Source organism: Lampetra planeri, chromosome 8 (assembly GCF_965212315.1).
Source record: "Lampetra planeri chromosome 8, kcLamPlan1.2.h2, whole genome shotgun sequence".
Taxonomy (NCBI): Eukaryota; Metazoa; Chordata; class Hyperoartia; order Petromyzontiformes; family Petromyzontidae; genus Lampetra; species Lampetra planeri.
The window spans coordinates 9,497,425-9,525,079 of NC_136114.1; the positions used below are offsets into that span (position 1 = coordinate 9,497,425).

At 45.9% G+C, this 27,655-nt stretch overlaps 2 protein-coding genes across 4 annotated transcripts; one reads left to right on the plus strand and one right to left on the minus strand.

The window, feature by feature from the left end:
* The first annotated feature begins 310 nt into the window (after positions 1-310).
* Positions 311-10,093, plus strand: LOC144720297 (zona pellucida sperm-binding protein 2-like). The gene is made up of 10 exons (XM_078596937.1): positions 311-385; positions 962-1,053; positions 2,245-2,304; positions 2,776-2,954; positions 5,023-5,120; positions 6,155-6,282; positions 7,457-7,646; positions 8,424-8,562; positions 9,181-9,271; positions 9,748-10,093. Exons 1-10 carry the CDS (start codon positions 345-347, stop codon positions 10,065-10,067), a joined length of 1,338 nt encoding a protein of 445 aa, XP_078453063.1. The 5' UTR covers positions 311-344; the 3' UTR covers positions 10,068-10,093.
* A 448-nt stretch (positions 10,094-10,541) lies between these two features.
* On the minus strand, positions 10,542-27,109 carry ERGIC2 (ERGIC and golgi 2). Of its 3 annotated transcripts, none has more exons than XM_078596939.1 (16): positions 27,036-27,107; positions 25,849-25,879; positions 25,156-25,245; positions 24,057-24,171; positions 22,905-23,013; positions 22,733-22,779; positions 22,520-22,590; positions 21,139-21,179; positions 20,635-20,736; positions 18,092-18,187; positions 17,125-17,180; positions 16,596-16,694; positions 15,687-15,784; positions 13,682-13,844; positions 11,834-11,919; positions 10,542-10,764 (listed from the first exon to the last, which is right to left on the minus strand). In XM_078596939.1, exons 4-16 carry the CDS (start codon positions 24,160-24,162, stop codon positions 10,690-10,692), a joined length of 1,149 nt encoding a protein of 382 aa, XP_078453065.1. In that variant the 5' UTR covers positions 24,163-24,171; positions 25,156-25,245; positions 25,849-25,879; positions 27,036-27,107; the 3' UTR covers positions 10,542-10,689. The 3 variants fall into 3 exon arrangements, with proteins under 3 accessions (XP_078453065.1, XP_078453066.1, XP_078453064.1); XM_078596940.1 differs by having other exon boundaries at positions 25,156-25,358; positions 27,036-27,086; XM_078596938.1 differs by lacking the exon at positions 25,156-25,245 and having other exon boundaries at positions 27,036-27,109.
* Positions 27,110-27,655: the final 546 nt, after the last annotated feature.

A 27,655-nucleotide genomic window follows, 5' to 3' on the forward strand; every position in this document is an offset into this window, starting at 1 on the left:
GGGTATGGAGGGGGGTGTTGGGGGGGGTGTTGGGGGGAGACACGCGGAGAGACTGACGGTAACCGTGGCTGGTCAGTGGCGGGGACGACTCGACAGCGAACTTGCGGCTCGGGGAGCGATGGCGTCATCCATCAATCAAACACCGCGCGCGTGGTGGCGAGTTAATCGCGCCACAGTTGGGGTTCTCATCACCAATGCAGGGCGGGGGGAGAACAATAGGGGAGGGGTGATGGGTGAGTTAATTGAGCGCGGGGTGGGCGCTCATTCATTGATACCAATTAAGCGATGCGTTATAAACGAGCGGGAGGGGGAGGGGTGGGGATAAGTTTTTGTTGGCGCTGGCAATGGGGTCGATTGTACCTCTCCACCTCTTCATGCTGCTGCTGTGAGTCGCCATCTCTCTTACCCTACACCAAGTTCATGGTGTAGGTAATGTAGCAGAATTAGCTGCCGAGACGCCCACGTTCGAAACCGGTCCTGATCACATGCGTCTCGATACAGTCCAATATTCGTCTGGAAATCTGTTTCGTGTGAACTTTAGCACCGTACGTAGACAACCGTGCTCATCGGGGGTGCGGGGGGTAAGGACTACAAACTGAGCACACAATGGTTCTAAAGAAAATTGGCTTTTAATCTGGATTTAAAGGTGCATTGCCCCAGTTCTGGCTTCATATCGGAACGAAGAGCGTTCCAGACGGCCGCAGAAGCCCATCTGAAAGCGTGCGACGTGGTCCGCCCAAAGCCACTGCTGCGAGGGATGGCCGCAGTTCGCGTGCTGGTTTTACCCTCCTTGGCGAGATCGGCAAGGTGTTGTGGTGGCAAGGGCTTCGTGTGCACCTGGATATATATTTTTCTTAAAATATATGTCCACGGGGGAGTGGGCTGTGGCGCGGACTCGCTGGAGTTGCGCTCATGGTGGCCTTGGCGGTGGCCTTGGCGGTGCCCCCCCCCATCCCCACAGAGCCGGGTGGCTGCTGCTGCTGAAGGGCCACGTTGCCTGGGCACAGGTTCAGCCGCCGCTAGGAGCTGGGAGCTCTACGATGATGGTGCCGGGTGAGACCTCGCGTAACCTCGCGTGACCTCGCGTGCCACACCGCGGTGCGCCGTAATCGTAGCGGCAGCACTTGCTGAAATTTTCCATTAAAAAAAGCCACAATATGGAAATGTAATGCGTTTCGGCCGTTATCAAGCCACCGAGATGGGTTTTGAAGGTCATGGGCCCTACGCCGTGGAGGTTGTTGGACCCAATCGTACTTGGTCGCGCTTGTCGGTGCGGGTTGGTGGAGAAGGGGGTGCCAAAGCCTGGTTGGGATGTCGGTCGCCACTAAAGCCGTAGCTGGGAACTCTCTTAACTCGTGTTGCCAGGTTTGTTTCGTCGTGCGGTGCGCTAACCACTGCGCCATCGCCCCATCTCCACCTCCCGAACTGCCGTGGAACTCCTTGAATAGTTAACAAAACGTAGAAGTTGTTTTTGGGGGGTGTGTGCGTTAATGACCTTCGGCAAACGATGCCTCGTTCGCCTGCTCCAGCGTCCTCTGAGAGGAGCCGTGCACGGCTGACGATTTATGTACCAACCCTGACCGTGCTGTTCCGACATCAAAACAAGATTATCCACCTCGTATTCTTTGGGTCTTTCTATAAAGTCACGTAGATGGGTTAAAAAAAAAAAACAGAAACGTTTCGATCGCAACACAAGCGGCCGTCGCTTATGTTGCGATCGAAACGTCGTAGTTTTTTGTTTATTTTACCTATCTACGTGATTATTCTTAGGTTTTTTCGGTAAAGTCACGTAGATAAAAAAATTTAATTAATAAAAGTAAAATAAAATAAAAATCACGTTTCGGAGGCAACACAAGCTTCCGTCTTCAGGTGGAACCGTCACAGCACGATAGCTGTATCAAGATAGCTGTATCAAGTGCTGTGACGGTTCAACCTGAAGACGGAAGCTTGTATTGCCTCCGAAACGTCGTGATTTTTATTTTATTTTTATTTTACTTTTATTAATTTTAATTTTTTTACCTACGTGACTTTACCGAAAAAACCTAAGAATACGAATCCTTGCAGTCACGAAAGCTTCAAATCTAGAACTATCTACGTGAATTTACAAAAAAAACAAGAATATCAATTCCGGCAGTCACGAAAGCTTAAAGTCGCGATGTATCCGCCTCGTGTTAATCCCTTCCACCGGTGTGTGTGTGTGTCGAGAGAGATGATCGTGTTGTTTTCCCTCCCTGGTGTCTCCAGACCTCCCTGCTCCACCACCAGCACACAGGGTCCAGAGACAAGCCTCCACCTTGTCGGCTGGTAACGCGACCATCGGTGTTCACGACATTTTCGGAGGGGTGGGGGGGGGCCAGGCACTATCGTATTGATTGCAAGTGTATTTAACAAAATGTATTATTTAACTGCTCCCGTCTCTGGGTGTATTCCTTTAGTAGACGCTGCATTTGTATTTCAAGGAGCTTCTAATAGTTTTCAAATGAGCAAAACATCCTTGCATTTACACTACCGTGGTGGCGACAAATGGGAACTTCTGTTCAAGGACAACTTTGTATTCTTTGGTTCTTTCGGTTAAGTCACGTCTAAAGATAAAATATTAAATTAAATATGTATTTATTTAATATTTTATCTTTAGACGTGATTTAACCGAAAGAACCAAAGAATAATTCCTGCAGTCACGAAAGCTCCAAAATTAAGATTGACAACTTTTGTATCATCTCACTTCCGTCGATCGGGTGTTTGTGCGAGTGTCACGGCTCTGCCGGCTTTGTTCAGATTGCACGTCGGAGGGGCTCATGGTCATCTACGTGTCGGCCACGAGCACTCGGCCCAACCTGGACCCCAGCTCCGTGCTGATCCCGAACCAGGGGGGCCCGGAGTGCCTCCCCGTGCAGCTGGGAGCCGACCTGGCACGCTTCGCCTTCGCCCTCGACCAGTGCGGCACCAGAGTCGAGGTGTGACGACTTGAACACAGCCGCGATTCTTCCATCCCCCACCCACCCACGCCAGGGTTAAGAGGCGGGGATTTCAAACGTGATTTTGTTTATTTGAACCTCATGGTGGGACCCTAGGGTCCCGAATAAACGGAAATCAAAACCGTACTGTTAGGTTTTTTCGGTAAAGTCACGTAGGTAAAAAATAAAATTAAAACTTAATAAAAGTAATAATGGAAATAAAATAAAATAATAATTCACGACGTTTCGTGATTTATTATTTTATTTCCATTATTACTTTTATTAACTTTAAATTTTATTTTTTTTACCTACGTGACTTTACCGAAAGAACCTAACAGTATGAATCCTTGCAGTCACGAAAGCTTCAAATCTAGAATCAAAATCGTAATTAGTTTTTGGTGACTCCGTCCCACCGCGCACATAAACGCCGCGACCCACCTGGCGCGGATCTTTGTGTCGTGTCCAAGCGCAGCAGCGAGGACGAATGCGCAGAAGAGCTGAACACGCGAATGCCACTCCATGCTCGGGTATGGGCAGGATCCTAAGTCTTAACCAAAGCTGCTCAAATTGCCTACGCGACTTGAGTCCTATTTTTTTCATAATGGTATGCATAATACAGTGAAGCTGTTATTATTTTTGACCTGCCAGGCTCAAGCGATGACAATCCCTCTTACCTTTTGACTTCAAACTTTCGTGACTGCAGGAATTCAAATCTTTGTTTCTTTCGGTAAAGTCACGTAGATAGAAAATTATTAAAAATAATAAATAACAAAAACCACTCGTAAGACTGTAGCCTGGTTCTAAATCGGAGGTGAGTTTACTGGCAGCCTAGAATGTAGACTGTAGCCTGGTTTTGAAGCTGGTGAGTATTAGCAGTGTATGATGTAGACTGGTAGCAATAGTTAAACTGAGTGAGCGTACTGGCAGTCTCTAATACTGCCAGTACGCTCACTCTGTTTAATAACCATTGCTACAGTCTATATAAAATGCCAATACGCACGCCAAGCTTACAAACCAGGCTACAGTCTACATGAGTGTTTTTTGTTAATATTGTATTCACTTTATTTTTATTTTTCTATATACGTGACTTGACCAAAAGAACCAAAGAATATAATCGTATTACCTGCAAATATTTAACAAATGAGATGCGTTGCACCGTTAATTCCTCCTGTTTGCTAATACTTCTCTTGTCTGTATGCATCTGTGCAGATCGGGTTTTTTTGCGATTAAGCCAGAGTCCCCACATAGCGCTCGTATCAATGCTGATAAGAGGAGCGGCGACCCACTACTCTATAGAGTAACATTGGTATAAACGCTTGTTACAAAATGAACAGTGCATTGAAAACGCGTACTATTTTATGTACCGTTTACAAAGTGTTCAGAAATCCACACTGAGAAACACAATGATTGACAGGGGTGTACATAATTTTTTTGATATTGTATTTAAATAGAGGTACTGCAGATAAGTAGTTTTCAGTTTTAAAGGCATATTTGAAACTTTCGTGACTAGGAATCCATACTCTTTGGATCTTTCGGTACAGTCGCGTAGGTATATTTTAGCAAGACGACACTTGCCACCATCCTTCAAACCCATTGGTGAAAAAGAGCAAAGTGTGTTTACATTATAATATTTATGCGAGAGCCGGGGGCTTATGGGACCCCGGGGTCCCGCCATAAGGTTAATTTGTTAAATAAACCTTGCATCTAAAATGACTGGACCATATTTCCAGGAATGCGTCAAATCTTGGACGCTAAGCAACGTTGAGCCTGGATGGGTGACGCACGTGCAGTGCCGGAAAATCCACCTTGGCCTACCTGCGATCTGTGTCGAAGTCAAATATCCCTCCCTCCATGACCTGGCAAGGCAGACGTGGGCTGTAGATGTTAAATATGAACCCTCTGCTGCATCGTGGGTTATCAGCCCGTACTAGTTGGGTAGCTGAAGAGCTGTCGGTGATGCAAAGAAAGGGGTGGTCGCGAATGGGCAGAGACTAATGCTCCGCTGTTCACTGTTAGTGCAATGGCGTATGGTAATTAAAGGTTTTGTTGTTTGTTCTTTGTGTGGTAGTTCCGTGGTGATGTGCTCGTGTACTCAAATGAGGTCCTGGCCACCCGCACGCGCGTCTCTGGTCCACGGGGCATCGTGACGCGAGACAGCGAGTACTGGTAAGACTTCCAAGTTGGGCAAAAGCCAATGTCCTCCGCATGTTACGGGTTCGTGTGCCGACCGGCTGTGTGCGGGAAAACTGGGTCCCTGGCATAGCAGCGATCTTAACGGAAAGTCTCGCTCGCCACATACCCAACGTGCCCCATGCCCCCCCCCCCGCAGACCACGATGACATTGAACTGTCAAGTCATTTGTGAGCGATTCGTCCATCTGTTGCTTCCCTTGGATTGTTAGCCTTGATGGGGCTGAACAAATTCCAGCAGCTTGTGCTTCTCATATCAACCTGCTAATGATAAGTGTTGTGAAGTATGACCCCCCCCCCCCCACCTTAGAGGTAGTAAACACCTTTTTATTCTAAGTATTTGTACAGATAAATAAGCGCGACTTGCATGTTAGCCCACTATTTTCAAACGGTGATTTTTTGCTGTTGGTCAGATATTTGAACCAGGACACAGAACAGTTCGGCCACCCTCGTGTGGCACCGAGTGAAATGTCTAGACTCGTGGTCTCGATTTGTCGTGACTTCTTTCGCACCGTGCGAGCCAACTGCTAATTGGAGGTGCAGCGTAGCCTGGAATGTACTCTACGTACAACGCGCAGACTCTGAAGAATTCAACCCTTATTAAATTGGAAACAGAAATGAGCGAAAATTGAGACTTGGTTGGAATTGGTGCAGCAATATGAACAGGAGATCCTTCCATGCTTCTGAAAAGTGACAATCTCATGTATTATTGCACCAGTGTTGACGTTGAGGCTTTTGTAAAACGCGAAACAATTAGATAATTCATTAGGTGCTCCAAAATGTATTCACCCAGAGTGCTTTGTTCTATATGCGTCTGTTCTTTTCCGTTCAACGTTTTCGGGCACTCGCTTGCTTCAAAAAACGCCATCGCTTTGTGGAATCTGCTAGGATTTCGTCGTTGATTGAGCTCCTGAGTTGGTTAATGTGATCCTCGATTAACAATACTCCATAGGCCTCTTCATTATAATGGTATGAAGGCTGCAGCCACTGCCTCTTGTGACTGTCTGGCAGGCTGTGGGTGGAGTGCCGGATGAACGGCACTGCAGATTTGGTTGTGGAAGCGCTGGTGAATACACTCTCTCCTCCAACGCCACAGATCGCCCTGGGCCTCTTTGCGTTTCTCCTCGAAGTCTTCCCAGGTTTGACGTTTTTTAACTGACCATGTTGGTTTACACCATGCATTAAAAATATTTTCGCCCAAAGGTTTGGTTTTCCGGTTTGGGCTGCATGTTGTTTTCTCTCATGCCGTTTCCACTACTACACGCATCTTCTTGGTTCTTTCGGTAAAGTCACGTAGAAGGGAAATAATAATTCCTTTGTCAAGGCGCCCTTCCTCCTCTAACCCAGCTTAAATGTACGCTGCCAAGCTTGGTGGTGTTCATTCAGACGCTGTCTTTCCGACAGACTTGTTCTTCACCTGAGGATGGCTGCTTGCGTTGTGGCCGAAACGTTGAGAATTGTATTTTATTATGTTTTATTTCTATTTTATTATTTCCCTTCTACGTGACTTTACCGAAAGAACAATGAAGATGAATCCCTGCAGTCACGAAAGCTTTACATCGAAAAACACTAGACGCATTTTAAGGAATTCCTGTTCTGGAGGGGTGCACAACGCTGCACGGTGATGGAGTGAAATACTGAAACATGCCGAACCCGACAAATACCCCACACGTGGATTCCAAGTGGCGGTGAGAACGTGCTAAAACCTTGTGGGATTCCGCAGTCTGCTCTACAACATTCAACCTTTCAATAGCTATTTATCTACAAACATGTACGTGTCTACAGCTACATATGTAGTCATTTTGTCCCACGTCCCACAGCAATGTATGTTTCCCACTTTCCTCTTACATGAAAGATTGTTATTCACTAGTATGCAAGTTGTATATCTAAATAAACTTCGTATTGTGAAGTTGACATATCTGCGGTGCACAGTAGCTATCATTAATTGGCTAAAGTGACTTTTTTTGTTTATGCAAAGGAGAAATAATTAAGGTGGTTTTTCATGGTATCTCCTTTGCCAGTGCCAAAATGAATAGGGTTTCCCCTTTCTGGCAACGGGTGTTAAAATGTTAAAACGCGAAACTGAAACCTTTTACAAAGAATCATGTCTGCATGAAAGCTGTCTGGTGTGAACCAAATCAGTTTAAAGACGATGCATATCAGTTTTTTTGCATTCTGACCAAGTATTGTGGTGAATGCAGACCATGATTGCTTGTAAAAGGTTTGAGTTTGGTGATTTAACATCTTAACACCTGCTTGTTGCCAGAAAAAAGGGGAAAACCTCTTCTCAAGGTGTTTTTTTCTGCATTGCAGATGGACTCTATTCTGTCCCATATCTGTCGGTGGACTTCCCGCTGGTGAAGACCCTCGGCGAACCCATGTACTTTCAAGTGTCCCTGCGGGGTCCCACAGATCAGAACCTCGTGCTGCACCTGGACGATTGCTGGGCAACCTCATCTACAGACCCACAGGATCCAGTCAAGTGGCAGCTGGTCGTAAACGAGTGAGTGGCCCTTGAGAGCCTTTGCTTGTCAATCTACGTGAAATCATGCACGCACATTTATAAATGCGCAAATCTTATAACCGAAGTTATCACGAGTGCATGTTTTAACTTTGAGGCCAATACCCAAGTCGTTATTGAAAGGACTGATTTGAATGAGTCGATCAATTTGAACCTTGTGCAGAGCAGTGCATCATCCTTGTGTTGGGAGACGGGTATTTCCATAGACCACAAAAATACTTGCATCTGAAATTACTTTTAAACACACAGGCAGTACTTTCCAACCTTCCCAGCCACGGGAAAATGCAATAAATGAACAGATGGTTTAGAGTTGCAATTTTGCCAAATTGTGTAATGTACAAATTGTGGCACTTGCACTCATGAGTAACCTGTGTCAAGACATTGACTCTCGACGCGAACCTGGTTATAATCGTGGTTGGCGGTCAGGTATTGGAACCCCAGGATCTTGGTGGTGCCAGTGCAGTGTTCTTGCCAACTGGCAGACCAATGCCCATTTGGTGGACACCAGTGCTGCGTACACCTTCCACCAGAGGGTCAGTTGCCGCTTGCAGGGGTTCCCATTGGCTAGGTTGCAGCAGCGTGTTGAAATGGTTTAAGTGAGATACATTTGAAATGTGCTTCTGAAATCCAGGAGTGTTTGTGCACTAACATCCACATCTCTATGGCTTCCTGTGTTGTGAATCTAAGGCGTAAATTATATTTGTTTTTGTCTCTTATCCTGGTGCTAATCTGGCACAACCTGGGTTCCCCTGTGCTCAGGTGCCCAGTTCAGTCCAGCTGCTGCAGTGTGTGGTTCCCAGGAGTGGTGAACGTGAGCCCTGCCTCGTTCTTCAAGCGGTTTGCAGTGGACACCTTTGCCTTCATGGTGGCACCAGGACAAGTTGGGACGAGGGACTTGGTGAGAAGGGGGGGGGGGGAAGTAGAGGTGTGGCTTTGCCGCCTTTGGTGCAAGGAGTGGCATTTTGCAAAGCAGTATCTTCAAGCAGCGAAGAATGGCTTGACTTGCTTACCCCCACCGGCTTCAGATGTTCATGTTTTTCCGGCCTACGTTTTGGTTTTGTCGACATTGTAAATTAAGTGCTCATGAAGTCCTTCCAGTGATTTCATTTGGCTAACTGGAGTTTTTACTCGTGGCGTTTGCTCCTTAATATTGCCTTCTGCTTTCATGGATGAAAAAAAATCGCGTTGAAAAATGTGAGCATGTTTGCATTTATCTAAATGTGAAAAATTGCCTTTAACCCGGGGCAACAGCTCCCCCTACTGGTCACTAAGTGAAACTTGGTTTCAAGTGAAACTTGGTGACCACAAATCTTGACTTAAAACTTTCGTGACTGCTCCTGATCACAATTGTTTGTTGTGATCAAAACGTCGTTTCTTTATTTTCTTTGAACCTATCTACGTGACTTCACCGAAAGACCCAAAGAATTAGAAAATATTTTGACACTTGTGTAGTTATCCTTGCACTACAAAAAAAAGTCACTGCTAATGAAATGTAATTGTTTTCTGTTGTGCTTAGGTTTACTTCCACTGCAGCGTTGTGGTGTGCGACTCCAGAAACCCCAGCGCCTTCCCTGAATGTTCCAGGCAGTGTTCAAATGGCCGACATGGTAAGACCTAAATGGGGTATACCTGCGTGTTCAAGTCATACTGGCTACAGTGCCACAGGCCACCGCCAAATCTTGCACGTAGTTGCATGGCATAGCCTTAGTACACTGATGTATGAAGACTCAACCCAACAACTTTACTTGCTTGGCAGCTGCCTCTATTCACTGGGCCCTTTTTGTACACGTGGATTTGGAGTAGGGTACATAAATCTTAAGACGGAACAATAGCAGAGCACGCCTTTCTTTTTAAATGCGGCGATTGGTGGTAAAGTGAGTGAGTTTGAGGGGTCTCTTAGCATTTTATTTGTGAAGAGCGAGGTTTTTAAAATATAAAAATAGATCTCATCCACTGTACAAGCGCACATCCCAATCTAAGTACACTTCTAACATTAAAAACCTTGAAGGTGCAATCCAGTGTTCAACAAATACCTGTCTATTAAATATAACTTTGTTTTTGTTCAACCCCCCCCCCACCCAAGCACGAAGCATGGATCTCACGGAAGTAGAAATGCTACCCAGGCAGCAGGTGACCTTCCTCGGCCCGTTCATCTTCGTCGATCTCTTCGATGACGGCGCTCGTGAGATTCCCTCCTCCCTGGGGCGGCGTGACGTTCCGGTCGCGACTGAAGCTGTGCAGGTGGCAGTGCAAGAGGACGAGCAGCAGCAGCGGCGCCCGCCGTGCCCCAATGGCCTCTTGGCCCTGTGTGCAGCTATGCTCTGCGCCTGCCTGGCTTTTGCCGCCTTCTGGGCTCTCAGGAACACCTTCCCAACTATGAAAGGCGAAAAGATCCCTGCCTAGTGTCTTCAATAAACTTGTTTTGGCTACGCCGTCTTTCCTTGGGCTGCTTTATTTTCTCCACTATCCTGTGCCCCCCCCCCTGCAAAAGATGTCACCTGGTATGGCATTATCCAAAAAAATGGCTTGTTTATAGTAACACATCTTAAATGCCTGTGAGCCCAGGGGTAGTGAATTGGAAGGTTGTGTTTTGAAATCCTGATTTGGTGGGGGTTATATCCATCCCTCCTTGGGATAAATAAAAATAAGCTTTTGAAGCAGTTGAGTGCTTGAGGTGGGGGGCCCACCCCATTGAGTGGAACTTGCACCACTGGCTCGGCTGTAAGCTGAGATGAGCACTGATCGAATGCTCACAGGGCAATCTCCTTTTTATTTTTGGCTGAATTGGACAAATTTCAGGCCTTGTGAAAAACTGTGGATAACCAAAGTGCACTGCTCTTCCAGACCATGTAAAATAGCTCAGTAAATGTTGGAAACTTTAAGAATTCAAAAGTTTTATTCACCTCCATTTTTGATTTACAAATTTATTTTTAAGTGTAGCCTGGTGGATGTTTTCCACCTTTGATAGTCCCTGGGGGTATTGCACACTGTTTTTTTCCCAGGAGCTCCCACCCACAAACGGCTCTCATCCTGTGATGGGAAGTCCATTGCTGACGTTTGGCAGTGGAGATTTCCCATTTGTTGACTGTGACGATTCCACCTGTCAGGAAAAAAGACGAGCGTTAGCGGATTGCTTTTACGCTTTAGTTGGAAAGGCTTGAAACAGGTTTGAGGGACAATGGGACTCGGTTCTAGGTTGCCTCAAATGGTGCCACAGGGTCATGTGTCAAACCATTTAAGTGGTTCAAAAGGAACCCAAGCACGTAAGTATAGACCACTGAACCAAAATGGCCTTGTACCTCAACTGCCAGTTATATATTGGTGTCCCATAATCGATCCCCTTGGGCATACACTAATTTTAGGCCTTTATGCATCTTCACCTAGCATGATTTTGTACACGACAGAATCCAAGGTGAGCATTTACACTGCCTGTTGGTGCTGTATTGGTTCATGAACCCTACCACTAAGAGGCGCTTCATTTACCAGACTTGCATTGAATCGTTGATTATCGAAATGAGCCAATCTATTACATGCCAAAAATGTATGCAATATCTGTATGCGTTAATTCACAAGATCCCAAACACATTAAGGCATTTACATTATTATTTGGGTCATGAAAAATGGGCTACTTTAATATATTTGTGTCCAAAAAAAAACTTAACCGCCAGCACCAAAAAATGAGACTCAAACCCAGTTAAACAGCTGGAGGTTGTTTTGAAGACTGTCCTTGTCTGCCTCTTAAGTTATGGGGCAGCTTTGCATCCAGCGGTGCTACGGCCTCCATCCAAATGTTCAATGCTATACTATCCACCAAAGTGGTCTACCCAATAACTTTGCTGATGAATAAAACCATGGACCTTTAAATAAAGCCACAAGTGTAATTTCTGAAGGGGGAAGGGTTTGTGGCTCTTGCAGAATTTCTGGGCATGTCTTCAGCACCCCTAGCACAGAGGTAGAAAAACCTACAATTTGAAAGCTGCCCACAAACCGAATGCAAAAACATGAATGGGATACAAGTTAATTGGTTTAGACCTGGCAACTTTCTAACTTTAATGTGCTTTGACAAGCATTATTTTTGGATGTCATCCTTAATTGGGCCCTTGGTAAGGAGATGGTGATCTCTTCCCCCCCCCCACCGTTTTATCAGGAGGGGCATGTGGCAGTCTTACCATCTCTGTGGAGGTGCGGTAGGCCCCGAGATGGAATCGGCAGCAAGCCACATCCACCAGGAAGCCCACCAGCCCATGTAGCATCCCTGCCAAGGGGTTTGGAAACATTCAAGATGGGGGTGGGGGGACACTGCCATTAAATGAGTTCCAGAGTGTATCCATAACTGGACAATACAGCAAGAGCAATAGAAGATGATGTAACTGAATGCAATACACGTACCTTTATATTACCACACATCTATAAATAATCACGTGTCAATCTATCCAATTATATGCACACAGGTGTGTTAAATCATTTTCACCATAAGGTTTCAATAGCACTACCAGTATTATGGAAGAGTTCTAAGATAGAAGCAGCATTGTTTATCCAAATATTTAACTCGTATGAATATTAGACTGCAAAAGGTAGACAAATTAAAGAGTAAACATTGCTTGTGGAAAATGTCCACAAATATATTATTGTACTGCTTATGTACTGTTTAAATTATTTCTTATATCTACACGGGCTTCCATATTTGATATCGTTTGCAAAAATATTAGACTTGTAAGCAAATAAAGTAACACAATCCAGCGAGGTGGTACATGCGCTCGTGCAAGTGGCCAGTTGGTGGTTATGGTTCAGCACAGTCCCTTAATCGAATTCTCTAAAAGAGCACTGTGGGAAGTCGACATTGCTTTCCCGATAGATAAGACTTTGCCCTGTCTATTGGAATTTCGACCACTGGCTCATTGCACTGAACAAGACACGAGGCCTGCCTCGTTGTCACTATTACAAGAAAAGCTATGTGACCAACGAGAGAAGACAATGGACAGACGCAGGAAGTATATCTTGCCATGTAAAATAATATTGCTTTTATGTTCACTGGCTTTTCAATCTTCCGGACTAATATTTTCCAGCAGCTTTTTGTTTAATCAGGATATCCCTGGTCCTGGTTCAACCTTGTGAACCTCATCTATTAAGTAAATGGCTGTCTTGGTTCATTCAGCAGGATTAGCCCATGTTATTTTTTCTTTCAAAAAATATTTCTACTAAATTAAAATTCCAGCTTGTAATGTTATGTTTCGGTGCTCAAGTTGTATGAAAAAAAAAGTCGAGGTATGATTCTGCAATTGCTTGCTCACACCAATGCTGGCAGAAAGGGCTTCACTACAGCCAACTTGAGGGTAGTTGGTCTACTCTTCCATGTTGACCAAACATGTTAGAAGAGGTGGGTATACCCACACTTTACTCCACCACACACAGCCTGTCTATTGACTCACTGTGGTGTAATAATTAATATGGATGGGTGGGCAGATGCGGGACAGAAATGAGAAACCTGGCCATTTTTCCAACTGCCAAGCCAGAAAATGGAATCAAAGTGGCCACCTTACGCACTTGCAAGTCTAGCGTGCTAACCATTACACCACAGCAGTATAATACAACTTAAGATTTAAAAAACCAATTACAATTTCAACTGCCACAATATCTGACGAGATCGGTTTAAATCACAAGCCAATGTTGGAATGCACGGCCCAGTACTAGAATAGTTACTTTGCAATACAGTATTAAACCGGGACTATCAAGCGTGACGTTTCTGCGCGAACATCTCAGAATTGCTTTGATGTACACACTGATCAACATTTGAGCTTCGTGGATCCGATTTTTCAATGGGATACTCAACCCCCGAAACCATGTTAATTGCGGGACATGGTATCTACCCATGTTATTTTAAAGACGCGCTGTATCTAAAAGATTAGCATGGTTTGCTACATACGGTACAAAATAACTTTAACATATGTACGATGGCTCGAACTATTCAATGATGTTTGTTTGGCCTCGCGGTCAAGCCGGTGCCGAAAATCACGTACCTGTGGTGGCGAAGATGCCGCCCACAATACCGCAGAGGCGCACGAAGAACTGTCCCAGCGGCATGGACTCCTCGGTGACGGTCACCATGAGTGAACTCAGGTCGTACTTCATGAAGATCCCCGACACGCCATGACTGCCTGCCGCGTGGTCTATCACGCGCTCCTGTGCACACCCCCCGCGCTGTCAGCCCTCGCCGATGTCCCCTTTCACACTACGGCCTCTCCCAGCTCATGAGGTTAATTAATACAACTAAAGACTATTTTTTATCTACCAGGTAAGGGGCCCACTCTTTTCAGACGCGACCTGGCCACCAATGATAGCTCAACAAGGCGGCTTATCACGTGGAGATACTCCAAACGCATGTTGATTCTAAATGGGGAGGGAAAAACCGGAGGATCCAGAGGAAAATCCACACGACAATGGGGACACAACATGCAAACTCCAAATATACAGCAGGCGTCGGGGTCGAACCCACGACCTGACTGTATACCAGGCGAGGTAGTAAACATCGTGCCACCCTGTGTCGCTGTGCAATGCTCCTGCGGTTTAGCTCATACGGAGGCACTTGCTCACAAATAGTTGAGGATTTAAGTGGGTAACACCACCTGGGGTATAAAGCCTCGTTTTGTACAAAATGTAAAAAAATATACCTTTACTAAAATGCATAAGTTGTGTTTCTCACCTACAGTATATTAATACAGCAGGCCACAATATATTTAAATCTCATAAATTTTTATATTAGTTGCTATTCTATGAAAACATGAACCTCCACCACAGCAATGTGCAATTTCCTCCACCAAGCTCAGGGGGGGGGGGGGCTTTAAACACGAGATGCAATGCCGTCCAATGTGTATTTGAGTGGGAAACCCTATTTAATTAACTAGCTCAAAGTCAGCAGTGGTGGAGGTTTGAAATACACTTCCAAGCGGTTTGATTGTGTTATTAAGTGCATAATAAAATCGAGCAGCGGTGCACTGCACTAAGAGCCTATCAATCCGTGTTCAATTCATGACTATAATATCTGAACTGATCCTGGGTACTTCCTTTCACCAACCCGCAATGATCAGCATCATAAAGTATCATCAGATAAACAGTGTGGGGAGGCCTTCATCCAGCAACGGATCGACAAGAGGGCTGTAAAATGTTATAATTAAATGAGGTTCAAGCAAATGTTAATGCGTGCTTCTTAAGCCTTTAGAAATGTCCATGTTAGTCACTTGCTAGCAGACCAAAACATAGTTCTGTGCATTGGCAATAAACTGACGCCTAACCCACAATGCTCACATATCTAAAACAAAGATGTTTCCTAAGCAAAATATATTTAATTTTCTCCCCACTAACTGTAACCCCTACTTCACAAAGTAAAACTAGTGCACCCTAAAGTTGAGAAGCCAATAAGTAATTCCCGCTTTAATTGCAGAGCTGTACCAACTCTCCAATAAAAGCAGCGGTCACATCTTGCTCATCGACACCACCCTCATTTGTAGAGAATGGAAGCCACGAGGTCATCACTGCGAGCTGGCATAAGTAAGGAGCAGGGTGAGCGGCAGGCGTCGTGACATGCGGGGATCGAACATGAAGCAACATTGCGTGAGTGCGACGGCCCAAGGCTTAGAAAGACAAACGCGGCCGTTAGAGCACAAACACAAACAGGCAATTTGGTCATGTCACAGTAACAGCGACAAATCGTATCCAGCACAGGCATTAGGGTTGTCTAAGTTTAAATTGGAGAAAATATGGAACAGAGATCACGCACGAACACGAACTTCAATGTCACATATCCGTGGACAACATCGTCAAAGCATGCATGCATGTTTTTTAAGGAGTAAAGTAACGGAAACAGAGCTGACGAGACACACCTTGATGCGAGGTCCATGCTACAAAAATTATATTCAGATAGCAACCCTAAGCTCAGCACGGTGCGACAGAAGGGAAGAGCGAAAGCCGGCCATGCGAAGAATCAATGGACACGGCCGCCAGCATTCCCTTCCACAAGTGGCCCACCTTTTCTGTGACGGAGTACTGGTGAGTGTCCGTTGTGAACTTGTATGTGTGTAGTTTTGTTGGCACGATGGTGAGAAAATACTGGAACATGTGAGAGTCTGCAATACAAGCGTAGCCGACATCATGAGCCATGAATGCAGAACAGGAAAATGCCACACACCAACACGATTGTAAACTATTAAAGCACGAGTAATGCAATATGGGGTGGATTCATATTCTTTAAAGTAAAGCATGAGGATAAATCCATTGTGTCTTTACATACAAATACTATAATTTAATGTTGACTTTTACATAGAATCTTTCATGCAAATTTCCACAATCGCTGCAGAACCACAGATAAGCTTTGAGGCAGCCAGGCGGTGAGCAGGCCACAGTTGTTGTCAGCTAATTCAAGGGTGTTTACACACGGAGGAAACCAGAGCACCTGGAGAAATCCCACACGTGAGAAGGTGCAACACTCGACCCGATACAGAAGGGACAGATGAGAATAGTTTGCACTTTTCTGGACTGCAAGCCAGAGTATGGTACATCGATGCCCATGGGAAGGGAGTTTCACAACATACGTTCGATCCGCCAACCCTCGCCTCCACAGTGCTAGATTACAGGGGTGGGCCTTCGCCAACTGCCGGGCTAATCTATTTTAGCCCGTTGGCCTATTCGCTTTCCTAATATTATAAAGCAGCATTTATTTAGGCAAGCGAACACTTTGGGCCAGCTTCAACATTCTCAGTTTCATTGTTATTTGGTCCCATCATACATTTATTCTTGTCTTCATATACACAAAAGCTTGACTTTTCAAAATTATCCATTTTAACTCATCCATGTATAACACTGTAGACAATTCACATTTTTTCTTCTATGACAGAATGAAATTTACAGCAAATGAATTACATGATCAAGAGGACTCACGTGAAGTGGACACCTTCTCGGAACCATCCAAGGGGTTAATGATGCCACTGATGGGCTCCCCAAAGGAGAAGTGATCAATACGGTGTGAAAAGTTGTACGCTGCATTGGACACAAAATGATAAGACCATAAGTATTTGAGATGTCACCCATGTGAAATTATGCGCACTCTGAGTCATGGTTACACAAACGAAGGCATTTCATAAAATGTACTGAAATAACTTGGCCCAGAAGTCAACATCACACAATGATTAAAAAGGCCGTGAAACCATTACAGTATACCATTCAACATGCAAGTCAAGAGGTCATCACAAGTTTTTTTTCTCAATCTTTCCTCATATGAAATTTCTGGCATCCACTACCACCTTGCAACCGTAATGATACCACTGCTCATATATATGAAAAATCACCACTGTTGTTAATCTGAACCTGGTTTCTTGAATAACACAATGCAATGTTGGTTTTTGCCTTGATCCTTTAGCAAATTATGAACGGCTACTCGCTTCAAAAACAAATGGACCTTGGTCCTCACCATCGTGGCTGATGAGAGCAGCCAAGTGTGCATGTCCCCGAGGGTGTGGAATCGCCCTAAGAAACGCAAACAATGATAGACAACACATGAGCACCAATGGGTCCAATTATATCTTGAAATCATCATGTAAATTTACAGCCCCTGTGTTAATCGACCACTCGATGAGGACCTCTCCATGGCTCATAGGTCGTGGGACTTATTATACTATACCAAGCTGGTAGTGTGGATTTTTTGAAAGCGGGGGACCACAGAAGTATACAACAATGGAGTTTGCTGAACTGTCCTCTGCTTCAAAACACACAACCCCGCAGCTGAAAGCACCCAGTTGGTGCATGGTGATTTTGCCAAGGGCCTTCAATTCGAAGTGTACATGCAACACAACGTAATATCTCACGCGGAAGCAGGACTGGGCCAGGTCAAATGGAGCGTGACCTGATCAGAGACACAGGCCAGAGCTTCAGGCTATGCATGCCTAATGAGGGTCATGGTTAAATAAAATAACCATTCTGTTTAAAAGTATATCATATGACAGACACTGTAATGTGACGAGGACAATAAACATGCTCCCCATGCTTGGTGACTAACACAACATGAGGAAACACGATACTAAAACAATACATTCTGGCCAACATCCCAGCACATTAGCAGTGGTGTCACGTTCTTTTGAACGTACACCATATTAAAACAAGAATATGAAACACTTGCAAATTAGAAATGGCACGCAGAAAGTAAAAACGATTTCATATATCCAATAATATCAATCACATCTAAACGTATGTTTATATTGCACTCTCTGAGCAACACTTGATCTTAGCGAACATGTGCTGATACACAGTATGCACAATGCATTTGCATTAACAGTATCACTAGAATGAGATAACACATTCCGGAGGTTGCAAAGGTACATGTTGCTTCATGTCCTGTGAGCAAGCGAAGGGACCCAGACGGTGCAGTGTCACCTACTTACTTTCCGACCGTCACGTGGAAGTTTCCAGCCACCTTGTTGACGAGCAATGAACCGTGTATTCGACAGGCATCAGGTAATCCCTGTGGGATCTCCTCCCTAAAAAACACAAAACATTAATATGCACGCACAACGCAAACGTTCATCTAGCCGTCCACTCGTTGAGGACGTCAGTGATACGGACGCCGAGATGGCCAATCGTTAACGTTCAATTGACAGCGTTAAGGGCGAGCGTCAGGGCTGGCAATTTGGTGTCAGGAGCGATCGGTGGACGTGAGTGCCACAGTGCGGGAAGAGAAGATGGGGGTTTTGTGTTGAGGTGAAATTGAGTGTACATAGACGCAAGAAATGCAGTGCGAATCATCATCCTGTAGTACAATAAAAAGGGCAGAAAGCTTGTAGAATTAGTTAAACAAAGAGGGAAATAATTATGATTTCGGACCCAAGAACACAACCAGATTTTTCCTATAAGGCATATTATTTGTCGAACTTAGTTTTGCCCAAAACGGCATTTTTCAGGAATGTAACCCTCGCGTTTGGCGAGGTTTTCCTGAAATTTTCAGGAGAATTCCCACACTCAAATGTTTGGCCAATTGCATTCATGAGTGTTTGGCTTGTAGGAGAAGATCAAATAGTCAATAATATGCAAGCATACGAGGCGGTAAAAACTGAAAGCACCACACACATAGGTTCAAAAATCCATTCCTGTACTGCCACCTCCTGGCTTTTATGTGACTACATGACTTTACCGAAAGAACCAAAGAGTATGGATTCCTCCAGTAACGAAAGCTTCGAATCAAGATAGGTCTTTTATCGAAACATCAACAAAGCTGAACTCTCCTTGGCTTTCCTGACATGATATTGGGCACATTCCACGTGAATTGGTTATAGGCAATTCCACGTACTGTGGTGAGACAAAGTGGCACAATGCAAAACAAGTCATACAAATCAATTCCCTATACTGGTGTCCTTTTTATTAGGATGGAAATGCATGAAATGCTTGCCTACAGGGGCATCGATTGACAACTAAAACCATTCCAATGCAGGCAATGATTACATTGGAACGGTATCACTTTTCTAATGACATTACTTTTTCATTACAGTTCAATTACTGCACTGCAGCTACCCACTGAGTAAAAGTGTACACCGATATACATGAATTAGATTTACGATTATGTGTAATTACGGTCATGAAGTAAAACTTCCTTCCGTTTTACGTCTCGTTTGTTTTGTTGTTACGTTTTTCAAATCCTAAATTATATTTTTTTGGTTGAAATATCAAAATACTGTCCATTCCCCCACGCTTTGGACTGTACACTCCTACTGTCCCTCCCTCACCCTCCCTGTACCCCCTCCAATCCTCACCACAGCATCACCGAACAAGACCTCGTACGATGTGGGCTAATTTATGATTAGTAAATGACAGTATGCAGCATTTTTTGTATTACCTGTCGAGTAATTAATCTCCATATTTATGGTTGAAAATATCTTAGTTGTGTTGCAAACTGTTATTTGAGTAGATTTTGGGTCAGAAAATATGTTCTTAGAAATGCATCTTAGGTCATATAATGGGACCTTATGGGAAGATAGTTTCAACATAAAGTACGATTTTTCACCTTCAGTTCAGGTTTTCAAGAATGCAACCCAAATGTACAGATGTACACCTGTGATGTCCTTCAGCCAAGAAAGGCTCACTAAGTCAAAACTTTTCAAGAGCAATCTGCATTTCAGGAGTATCCTTGGGGTGTTTGATCACTTCCATTAATCAGTGTTTGACTTCATTTATGCAGAAAATGGGAGTGTCTGGAGAAAATGCACCAAGCATAGGAGGGGTAACACAATACACTACCATCTCCTGCCTACCTCACATCCCCACACCCACAACACCTGGCAAGCCCTGGTGGCCACCCATCCAAATACTAACTAAGCTCTACCCTGCTAAAGCTTGCAAGAACCGATGAGATTGGGCACATTGGGTGAAAACGGCTGTAGACATTAATAATGATGTATGTAGTCTCACGCAAACGCCCACATCCATGCACTGAAGAGTTCACCAGAATAAATGCAGGTTGGATAATATACGTTTGTCAACGGTTATTCATTTGACTTGGACTCAAACAAAATAATTTTCGTTTAGAAACCAGAACGTGCGGGAGGTTAAGGTACTCTCCGTCATCGCATAGCCTTCAAGCCCCGCAGCAGAGGTCGCAAACGGGTTTTGATTCCTTACCCGTACCCGTACCCGGCCGCACCAAGGTCGCAAACGGGTACCCGTACCCTACCCGTACCCTACCCGATACCCGGCCGGGTACGGGTAGCCGGGTATCGGATAGGGTACGGGTATCGGGTACCCGATTGCGACCTCTGCCCCGCAGTGCTTTTATTAACATCAGTGAAGGGTTCAAACGTTTCCCATCAATGCAGAGGCACGTGGGTGTGGAAATTTAAGCTTAAAAAACCCAAGCATTCAAAAACTTTTACTGCCATCCATTACACGGCATTTTTACTTGAATTTTTATTGTGAGCACACAATTTCGGACATATACCTGGGAGGCATGATGGTAGGGGCACCGTTAAATGCGGTCTTGAAGAGCACATCCTGTAGCGAGTGTTCCTCGTGCAGCTTACTGCGTATAATCTGTAGCATCCTGTAAATACAGTGACAGAAACTCATTTCACATGTGTGGTTTTATAGCATGAAGGTGTTTCAATACACTTTGGAATTTAAGACAAAATGGAGATGTACAACATTGCAATGCACAATACTACTAAGATTTTACTGGAATTTGTGTAAGGGCCCACATTAGGCAATTCCAAAAGTCTCCTAGTCATCTCTGAATCAACTAATAAATTTTCCAATTTCAAAATCATAATAACCCTTACCCCTATTTATCTCAGAGCTCATCTACATGTATTCCCTATCATTTCAGAAGACTCTCTCAACTCAACCTACCATCAGTTTTTATGGTTGGACAATCAGTTTTATGAGTAAGAATTCACAATAACCGTTATTAACATGAAGAGACATTTCATGGACAAGTGCTGCATACCTCTGCCAACCTTTCTGCAATGGTGATAATTCAAAGTGAACCTGCAAAATGTAAAAAAGATGCACAATTAATGCAATCAGTACACAAACCTTTGTTCCATTTTTCACATTATGGTATGGCGCATCATTGAGGTGGCTTTCAATCATTTGCAAAGTGCTATGCTTTTCTAAAGAATTCAACAGGTTAAAACTAGCAATGCACATAAGTGAAATTAGCGGAAATCAAAGTAAAACGGGCAACCCTGCAATTACTTGCTCATGCCACTGATGGAAGGAGGGTCTCAACTAGAGGCCATCCCGAAAGGGTATATTTATTCGCCACGCTGGCGAGACGTTAACTACCTCGCCTGGTATGCAGGAGGTTGTGGGTTCAATCCCGACCCTGATGCCTGTAAATTTGGAGTTTGCATGTTCTTCTCGTGGTCGTGTGGATTTTTCTCCGGGTCCTCAGGTTTTACCCTCCGCATTTAGAAACAGGCGTTTAGAGTATTTGACTGCTATATATTTCCACATGATGGTAAGCCACTTCATTGAGCTATCATTTATCGCCAGGTCACTCTTGAAAAAGAGCTATATAGCTCAGTGGGTCTTACCTAATGAAATAAAAGGCATTGTTGAGTTATTGTACTCCTCCACGCTGGCCAGATATAGGATTACCCACACTAAACCACATCACACGTCACCTTCCGATCGACTGCAGTGTACCCATTTGTTCTGCTGGGTGGACAGCGGCAGAGAAATGTAAAAGAAAATTCCCATTGAGAGAGAACTAGCGACCTCTCGGTAGCAAGTGCAATGGGGCCATCCGCTACACCGCGGCAGCATCCCCATGACTAATGTTGTGCAGTAGAACCACGCGGAGACGAGGAATACTATAAGGGCTGTTGCCGTTCATTAAAACGCTGTCACACTCGACATCCTACACTCGCACCAGTGTAAGTGCACTCTATCTCGGTCTTTTACCCCGGACACTGAACACTATTTGGGTCCTACCCTCGGCTATCCCCCTTGGCTCTCCCACTCGTCTGCCCGGGGGTTCAGCCAACACCGCTCCACGACGAGGAGACCCTCTTCAGCCGATCCTTACCCTCGCTCCCCACGACGACCACGCCTTTGTCCCCCTTAAAAACCCCTTGGGCGGCTCCTCCCCCCAGCTCGGCCCCGCCTTTGTTCCCGAAGGTGCTCTCCGAAGCCCCTGACACAACCCGTGACGTTACGTCATCTTTGACTGTCAACCCACTCGCACCTCCCTCTGTTCGCCCCCTTATTGGTTACTCACAATACTCCTCTACACTGAGAAAACATTACAGTACATTCTTTGGTGGATGTCACTGACATGAAAAAAAATCACAGCTCAAACACGCACGCGACAGCAACCGTACCGGCTCATAGATGAGCCCGTCCGAAGCAGTCACCATTGTTTCCGCAAGATCTAGCACATCCGCCCCGATATCTGCAACAACGAGCGGAATTAGATAAGGCACATCAGTGTGTCATGTTCCCAAACATGATGGCAATGAAAAACATTGGTTAGGATGCAGACATGGGTGCTATTAAGAGTATAAATTATTAAAAGATGTATGCCTTGTACTTACATTGGCACTTCATTGCTACAGTGATGTCAACATTTATCCTTAATTTGCTGCAAAAATGAACACACATGAAAGTATTAAGTGTTAATCGAGAATCGTTTTTAATCGGTGGATATCGATATATTTCATGTGCATGCCCAAGTTATGTCTTCGAAAATTAATAGTTAATACATACCTTGTTGAATCTTTGTCTACTTCATAACTGTACTTCATCCACGTCTCACGAAAATACAAAAATTCTGAGAGCGCAAGGATAGCCATGGCTGTAAAGGCGATGAGTGAAACTGCAAGAGAGAGAATTACGTATTCAGCAGCCAGATCGTTTCAGGTCATGGACAGACGTATCATCCTGGCACCAAGTTCTCAACCATTATCCCACCTTAGCAGCTCCGACTAGGGCTCAAGTTGACGATGCGAGGATAATCATGCATAATAAGTATAATTACATTTAGCATAGGAAACAGTTATTTCATTAATCCTTTGCTAAACAACCCCAGTATGTACTGAACAACACAAAAACTCTAATCCTCATACCATCTCCTGAACACGTAATATATAAAGTTACTTATATGCAAACCTTAATATCAGCGTTTGTTCAGTCAAGTTCAATGTTGATATATCGCATAATTTAATTACTACACTGTTACAGAATCACAAATGAGATTAAAATAAAGTGAAGACAAGCACTGCTTATCCTGGCAACTTTGCAGACTGCCATGATTCATCATGTTTTATAACACTAGCATAAGCCTGTCCAATAAAATTTTAATTATATTCGGTTTGTGACCGTCCATCAACGCCCACCAGATGGCATGCCTGCAATGGATAGTCTACGTGAGCCAAAAATACTTGCACACATGCATACATGTTTTTGTCTCACAAGATGGTCTTCGCAGATCCACAGACATCCCTCCTGTTGAGCCTTGATAACTGTTGCGCCAATGCTATTCGTGAACAGCTATTATAGAACAGCCATTCATAGTGCAGTGGGATAGCCGAAAAACACAACGAACCCCCCTGATAGCCATATAAATAACTGACACAAATGCTATTAGCAGCCACCTATTAATGTTGGAACAGCACACGAGAGGTTAGTGTGGCCAACAACACTCCCAGCCACCTTTGCTTCCCCAATGCCAATATTGCTGACACACTGCACCACATACTCAGCTAAAGCAGATTTGACCTTGGGGAAGCACGATACTGGTTCCGAGACCTACTGTCACCGACGCCAACTGTGGCCACCACCATCGAACACAGGTATTGACGAGTTTGCGGGCACAGCATGCGAACCACTGCACTGACGCCCCTCTCAGCACACACTCACCTGTGCCTCCGCTGGTTGAGGTCTCCACATAGCTCTCGGGGATCTTGGGGAAAGCGTCGAGTTCCCGCACGGCACTCAGGGCCTTCTTCCTGCTCAGCCTCCTCATCGCCGCCACCTCTCATCCACAAAGACAAATATCCCCCGTATAGCCTTAGCATACTGTGGGGGCAAGTGCTGTTAGCGAGCACCTATGAAGGCTGGAACGGTACTACAAGGGGGTGGGTGGCCAGCACCACGCGCGACCGCCTTTGTCGCCCCAGTGGCAATGTTTACACACCGCACCAGGTACTCATTTCAGGCTGAGTCGACCAATGGGAGGCCTAGGGCCACATCAGATAATCGTCACTGGTGTTGGCCGTGAGCGGGAATTTAACTCGGGTCGCCAGGTTCATAGCGCAGCGCGCTAACCGCTACACCACCGCTCATCCACACTCACTCTGCCACCAACAAGTGGAATACGAATGATGCATTGAGCATGTACGCGTACTGCCCTTTTGTAAATCTACCGCTGGAGGAATGCCTCTCCATGTTGTTAAGATCGTGGGCGTTATGCTACAATATATCACCATTCTGGCCAGTGTAGGTTGAAAGCTGGGGAGGAGCATAGACTTTGGGCGCATCTTACAGTACAACAATTATTTCGTCTACACTGCCCTCTGCTGGCAATGCAGCACCGGAGCAGTCTACACCTGTGACATTATTTTGGTCACCCATCTAAGCAATATCCAGACTCAACCCCGCTTAGCGTGCAGGTTTGAGCCTGTACATTAGAGATATGACGAGATTGTGTGCTTTGTGTGCGAATTGGTCATTGGCTATTACTGTACTGTAATTAACAAATCATTACTCTCAAACTGACCAGCTCGGCTTTAAAAAAGGCAAAGTCACTACCGAGCCAAACACTGCCTCGTAAATAAAACGTGTAAACATATACATTTTGGAGAATAGCCACAAGAAAACTGTGAATGGGGTTTCCTTCAGAATGAGTAATGAGGTGAAAGTCGTGTTATTTATGCATACAGCGTGTTGTTTGATGCTGTGCATTGACAATGATCGTATCACACACGAGTTCACGAAAGAGTGAAGTTGGCGAACTTACTGAAATGTGTTCCAACGTTTATTTTTTCATTTCTTTCCGGTTGTTTTAACCTTTCACACACCTACTCCAATGTATTCTCCACGTCACAGTCTAACAAATGAAGAAGAGACGTGTGCTACAGAATGTGTAGAGCCTCAAGCTATCGCCTGTGTCTTCTCTAACATTTAGACCACGTCTAACATACTCGTCCCCCTCTATCAAACCTGAAAAGGTCAAGCACAATCCAACAGGATAACAATAACAAAGGCACAAACACAACTGTATTCATTATGGTTCAACAAATTGTCCAGTAGAGTTGGTGGCCTCTTTAAAAAAACAACAACATTGATGGCCTTGTATTAGCACGACTAAACAAGAGCACTATGAAATATGATTCATGTTACAGGCAGGGTAAACAGACACGACAGAATACAGGAGTGGGTGTACCATATTTGGTACAGTTTACATTGGGGACAGTATCCCATTATCAATATATTATTTCGTGACCCTTGCTAGTACCTATGCGGGTGATAATACTTGCAAATTTGGATTACCTGCCACACAAACAATCTAAATCTATCTATCCACAAGTGAGATCCTCCTGCAAACACTCTTATTTAGTTGTGGATAATTCTGAACACTTGGTGACTTTATTTTGTGTCCTTATCGAGACATACAAAACGTCTTTGAACAAAACCTTGTCTTCTCACGTACCTGTTAAACGCGTTACGGTGGGCAGGATTTGCTTGCAACGACACAGAAAAAAAAACAACACACACACATCAATGCATCAGACTGTAACGTTCATGTTGTATGAAAATATTACGTAAAAACATCATGCGAATACATTCCAGGCCCCCACCACGACAAGGTGGCCTTCTGGTCCGTCCACCCCGGGGTCTGTCCCCTTGCCACATGTCCCTGTCCCCGTCTGCGATGCCCCCCTGTCATCTCTGCCCGTCCTCCTGTCGTGTCCAAGCACTCACGGTGGGTCCCGTCCACCCCCTAATACATCAAGTCCGGTTCGTTGTCCTTAATATTCTTCTGTCATCGCACGTCTCTGTCTCTCTCTGTCTGTCTCTCTGTATCTGTCTCTCTCTATCTGTATCTCTCTGTCTCTCGGTGTCTCTCTGTGTGTCTCTCTCTCTGTCTCTCTCACTGTCTGTCTCTCTGTCTGTCTCTCTGTCTCTCTCTCTGTCTCTCTGTCTCTCTCTCTGTGTCTGTCTCTCTGTCTCTCTGTGTCTCTCTGTGCTCTCCTGTCCACGTCTCTTGTCCCCTGCTCTCAACCCACCCAGCCTGCCCTTGCCCTCCTACCACCCAGCTCTCATGAATCCTTCACGTCCCCTGCCCACCTACACTCCTCTAACCCCGCGGGTCGCATCCTCTAGGTGGGGGGGGCGGTCCCATCTCCCGGTTAGTCGCCGACGCGAAAAACCTCGTCCACGACCTCCTCCCCATGTCACTCTCCTCGCCCTACGAGGTTCTACATTGTCCACCTCGTGTCCCTCCTCTCCCAGCCCTCACGTCCCAGCTGATGTATAACAGAACTCATTACCCCTACAAGCCGACGTCTGTAAACTACCCATCACCTGCCCTCTTGTCTTCCCCAACACCTCCTCGGCTCCCTCCGCACCACCCCCTTCTCTTCCTGATCGACCTTCTTACTCGCTGGCTCCCCCGAGTCTCCTCCACCTCCCTCGCCGTCTCAACACCACCAACACTGCTGCTCTCACATCCCCCTCGAACAACACGTCTCGCGTGCACGCTCTCCCCTCAACCATCACTTCTCTCCACCGTCTCTCCCCGCTCCACCGTCTCCCATCCCCTCTCTGATCCCCTCTCTCATCCCCTATCCCCTCTGATCCCCTCGCTCGCCGCTCTCCCCTCCGCTCTCACCGTACCTGGAGCCGGGGTCCGCCATGTCGCGGCGCACAGCATCATGGGTAGCGCGCGCAACGCCCCCTTCCCCCCCCCCTGCCCACCCCCCCTTCCCCCGCCTAGCCCACCCCCCCCTGCCCACCCCCCTTCCCCCTCCTGCCCACCCCCCCTTCCCCCCTCCCTGCCCATCCCCCCTTCCCCCCTGCCCACCTCCCCTTCCCCCCCACCCTCCCTTCCCCCCCCACCCTCCCTTCCCCCCCCACCCTCCCTTCCCCCTCCTGCCCACCCCCCCGTCCCCCCCTTCCCCCCCCCTGCCCACCCCCCCTTCCCCCCCCCCTGCCCACTCCCCCTTCCCCCCCCTGCCCCCCTCCCCTTCCCCCCCCCTGCCCACCCCCCCCTTCCCCCTCCTGCCCACCCCCCCTTCCACCCCTTCCCCCCCCTGCCCACCCCCCCTTCCCCCCCTGCCCACCTCCCCTTCCCCCCCCTGCCCACCCCCCCCTTCCCCCCCCTGCCTACTTCCCCTTCTACCCCCTTCCCACCCCCCCCTTCCCTCCCCCCACTGCCACTCCCCCAATGCCCCCCCCCCCAGACTGCCCCCCCCACTCCCCTCACTCCCCACCCACTCCCCCCTTCCCCTCCACTC

What these genes read in the sequence shown, in the direction of transcription:
- LOC144720297 (XM_078596937.1), top strand. Translation starts at nt 345, where the DNA reads ATGGGGTCGATTGTACCTCTCCACCTCTTCATGCTGCTGCT. An exon ending in ACGCGAGACAGCGAGTACTG is followed by an intron (nt 5,121 to 6,154) that starts GTAAGACTTCCA and finishes ACTGTCTGGCAG; the next exon opens with GCTGTGGGTGGAGTGCCGGA. An exon ending in TCTCCTCGAAGTCTTCCCAG is followed by an intron (nt 6,283 to 7,456) that starts GTTTGACGTTTT and finishes TCTGCATTGCAG; the next exon opens with ATGGACTCTATTCTGTCCCA.
- ERGIC2 (XM_078596938.1), bottom strand. Translation starts at nt 24,162, where the DNA reads ATGAGGAGGCTGAGCAGGAAGAAGGCCCTGAGTGCCGTGCGGGAACTC. An exon ending in CCTACCATCATGCCTCCCAG is followed by an intron (nt 18,188 to 20,634) that starts GTATATGTCCGA and finishes TGTGTTTTTTAG; the next exon opens with GGAGGAGATCCCACAGGGAT. An exon ending in AGTACTCCGTCACAGAAAAG is followed by an intron (nt 13,845 to 15,686) that starts GTGGGCCACTTG and finishes GGGTGTGCACAG; the next exon opens with GAGCGCGTGATAGACCACGC.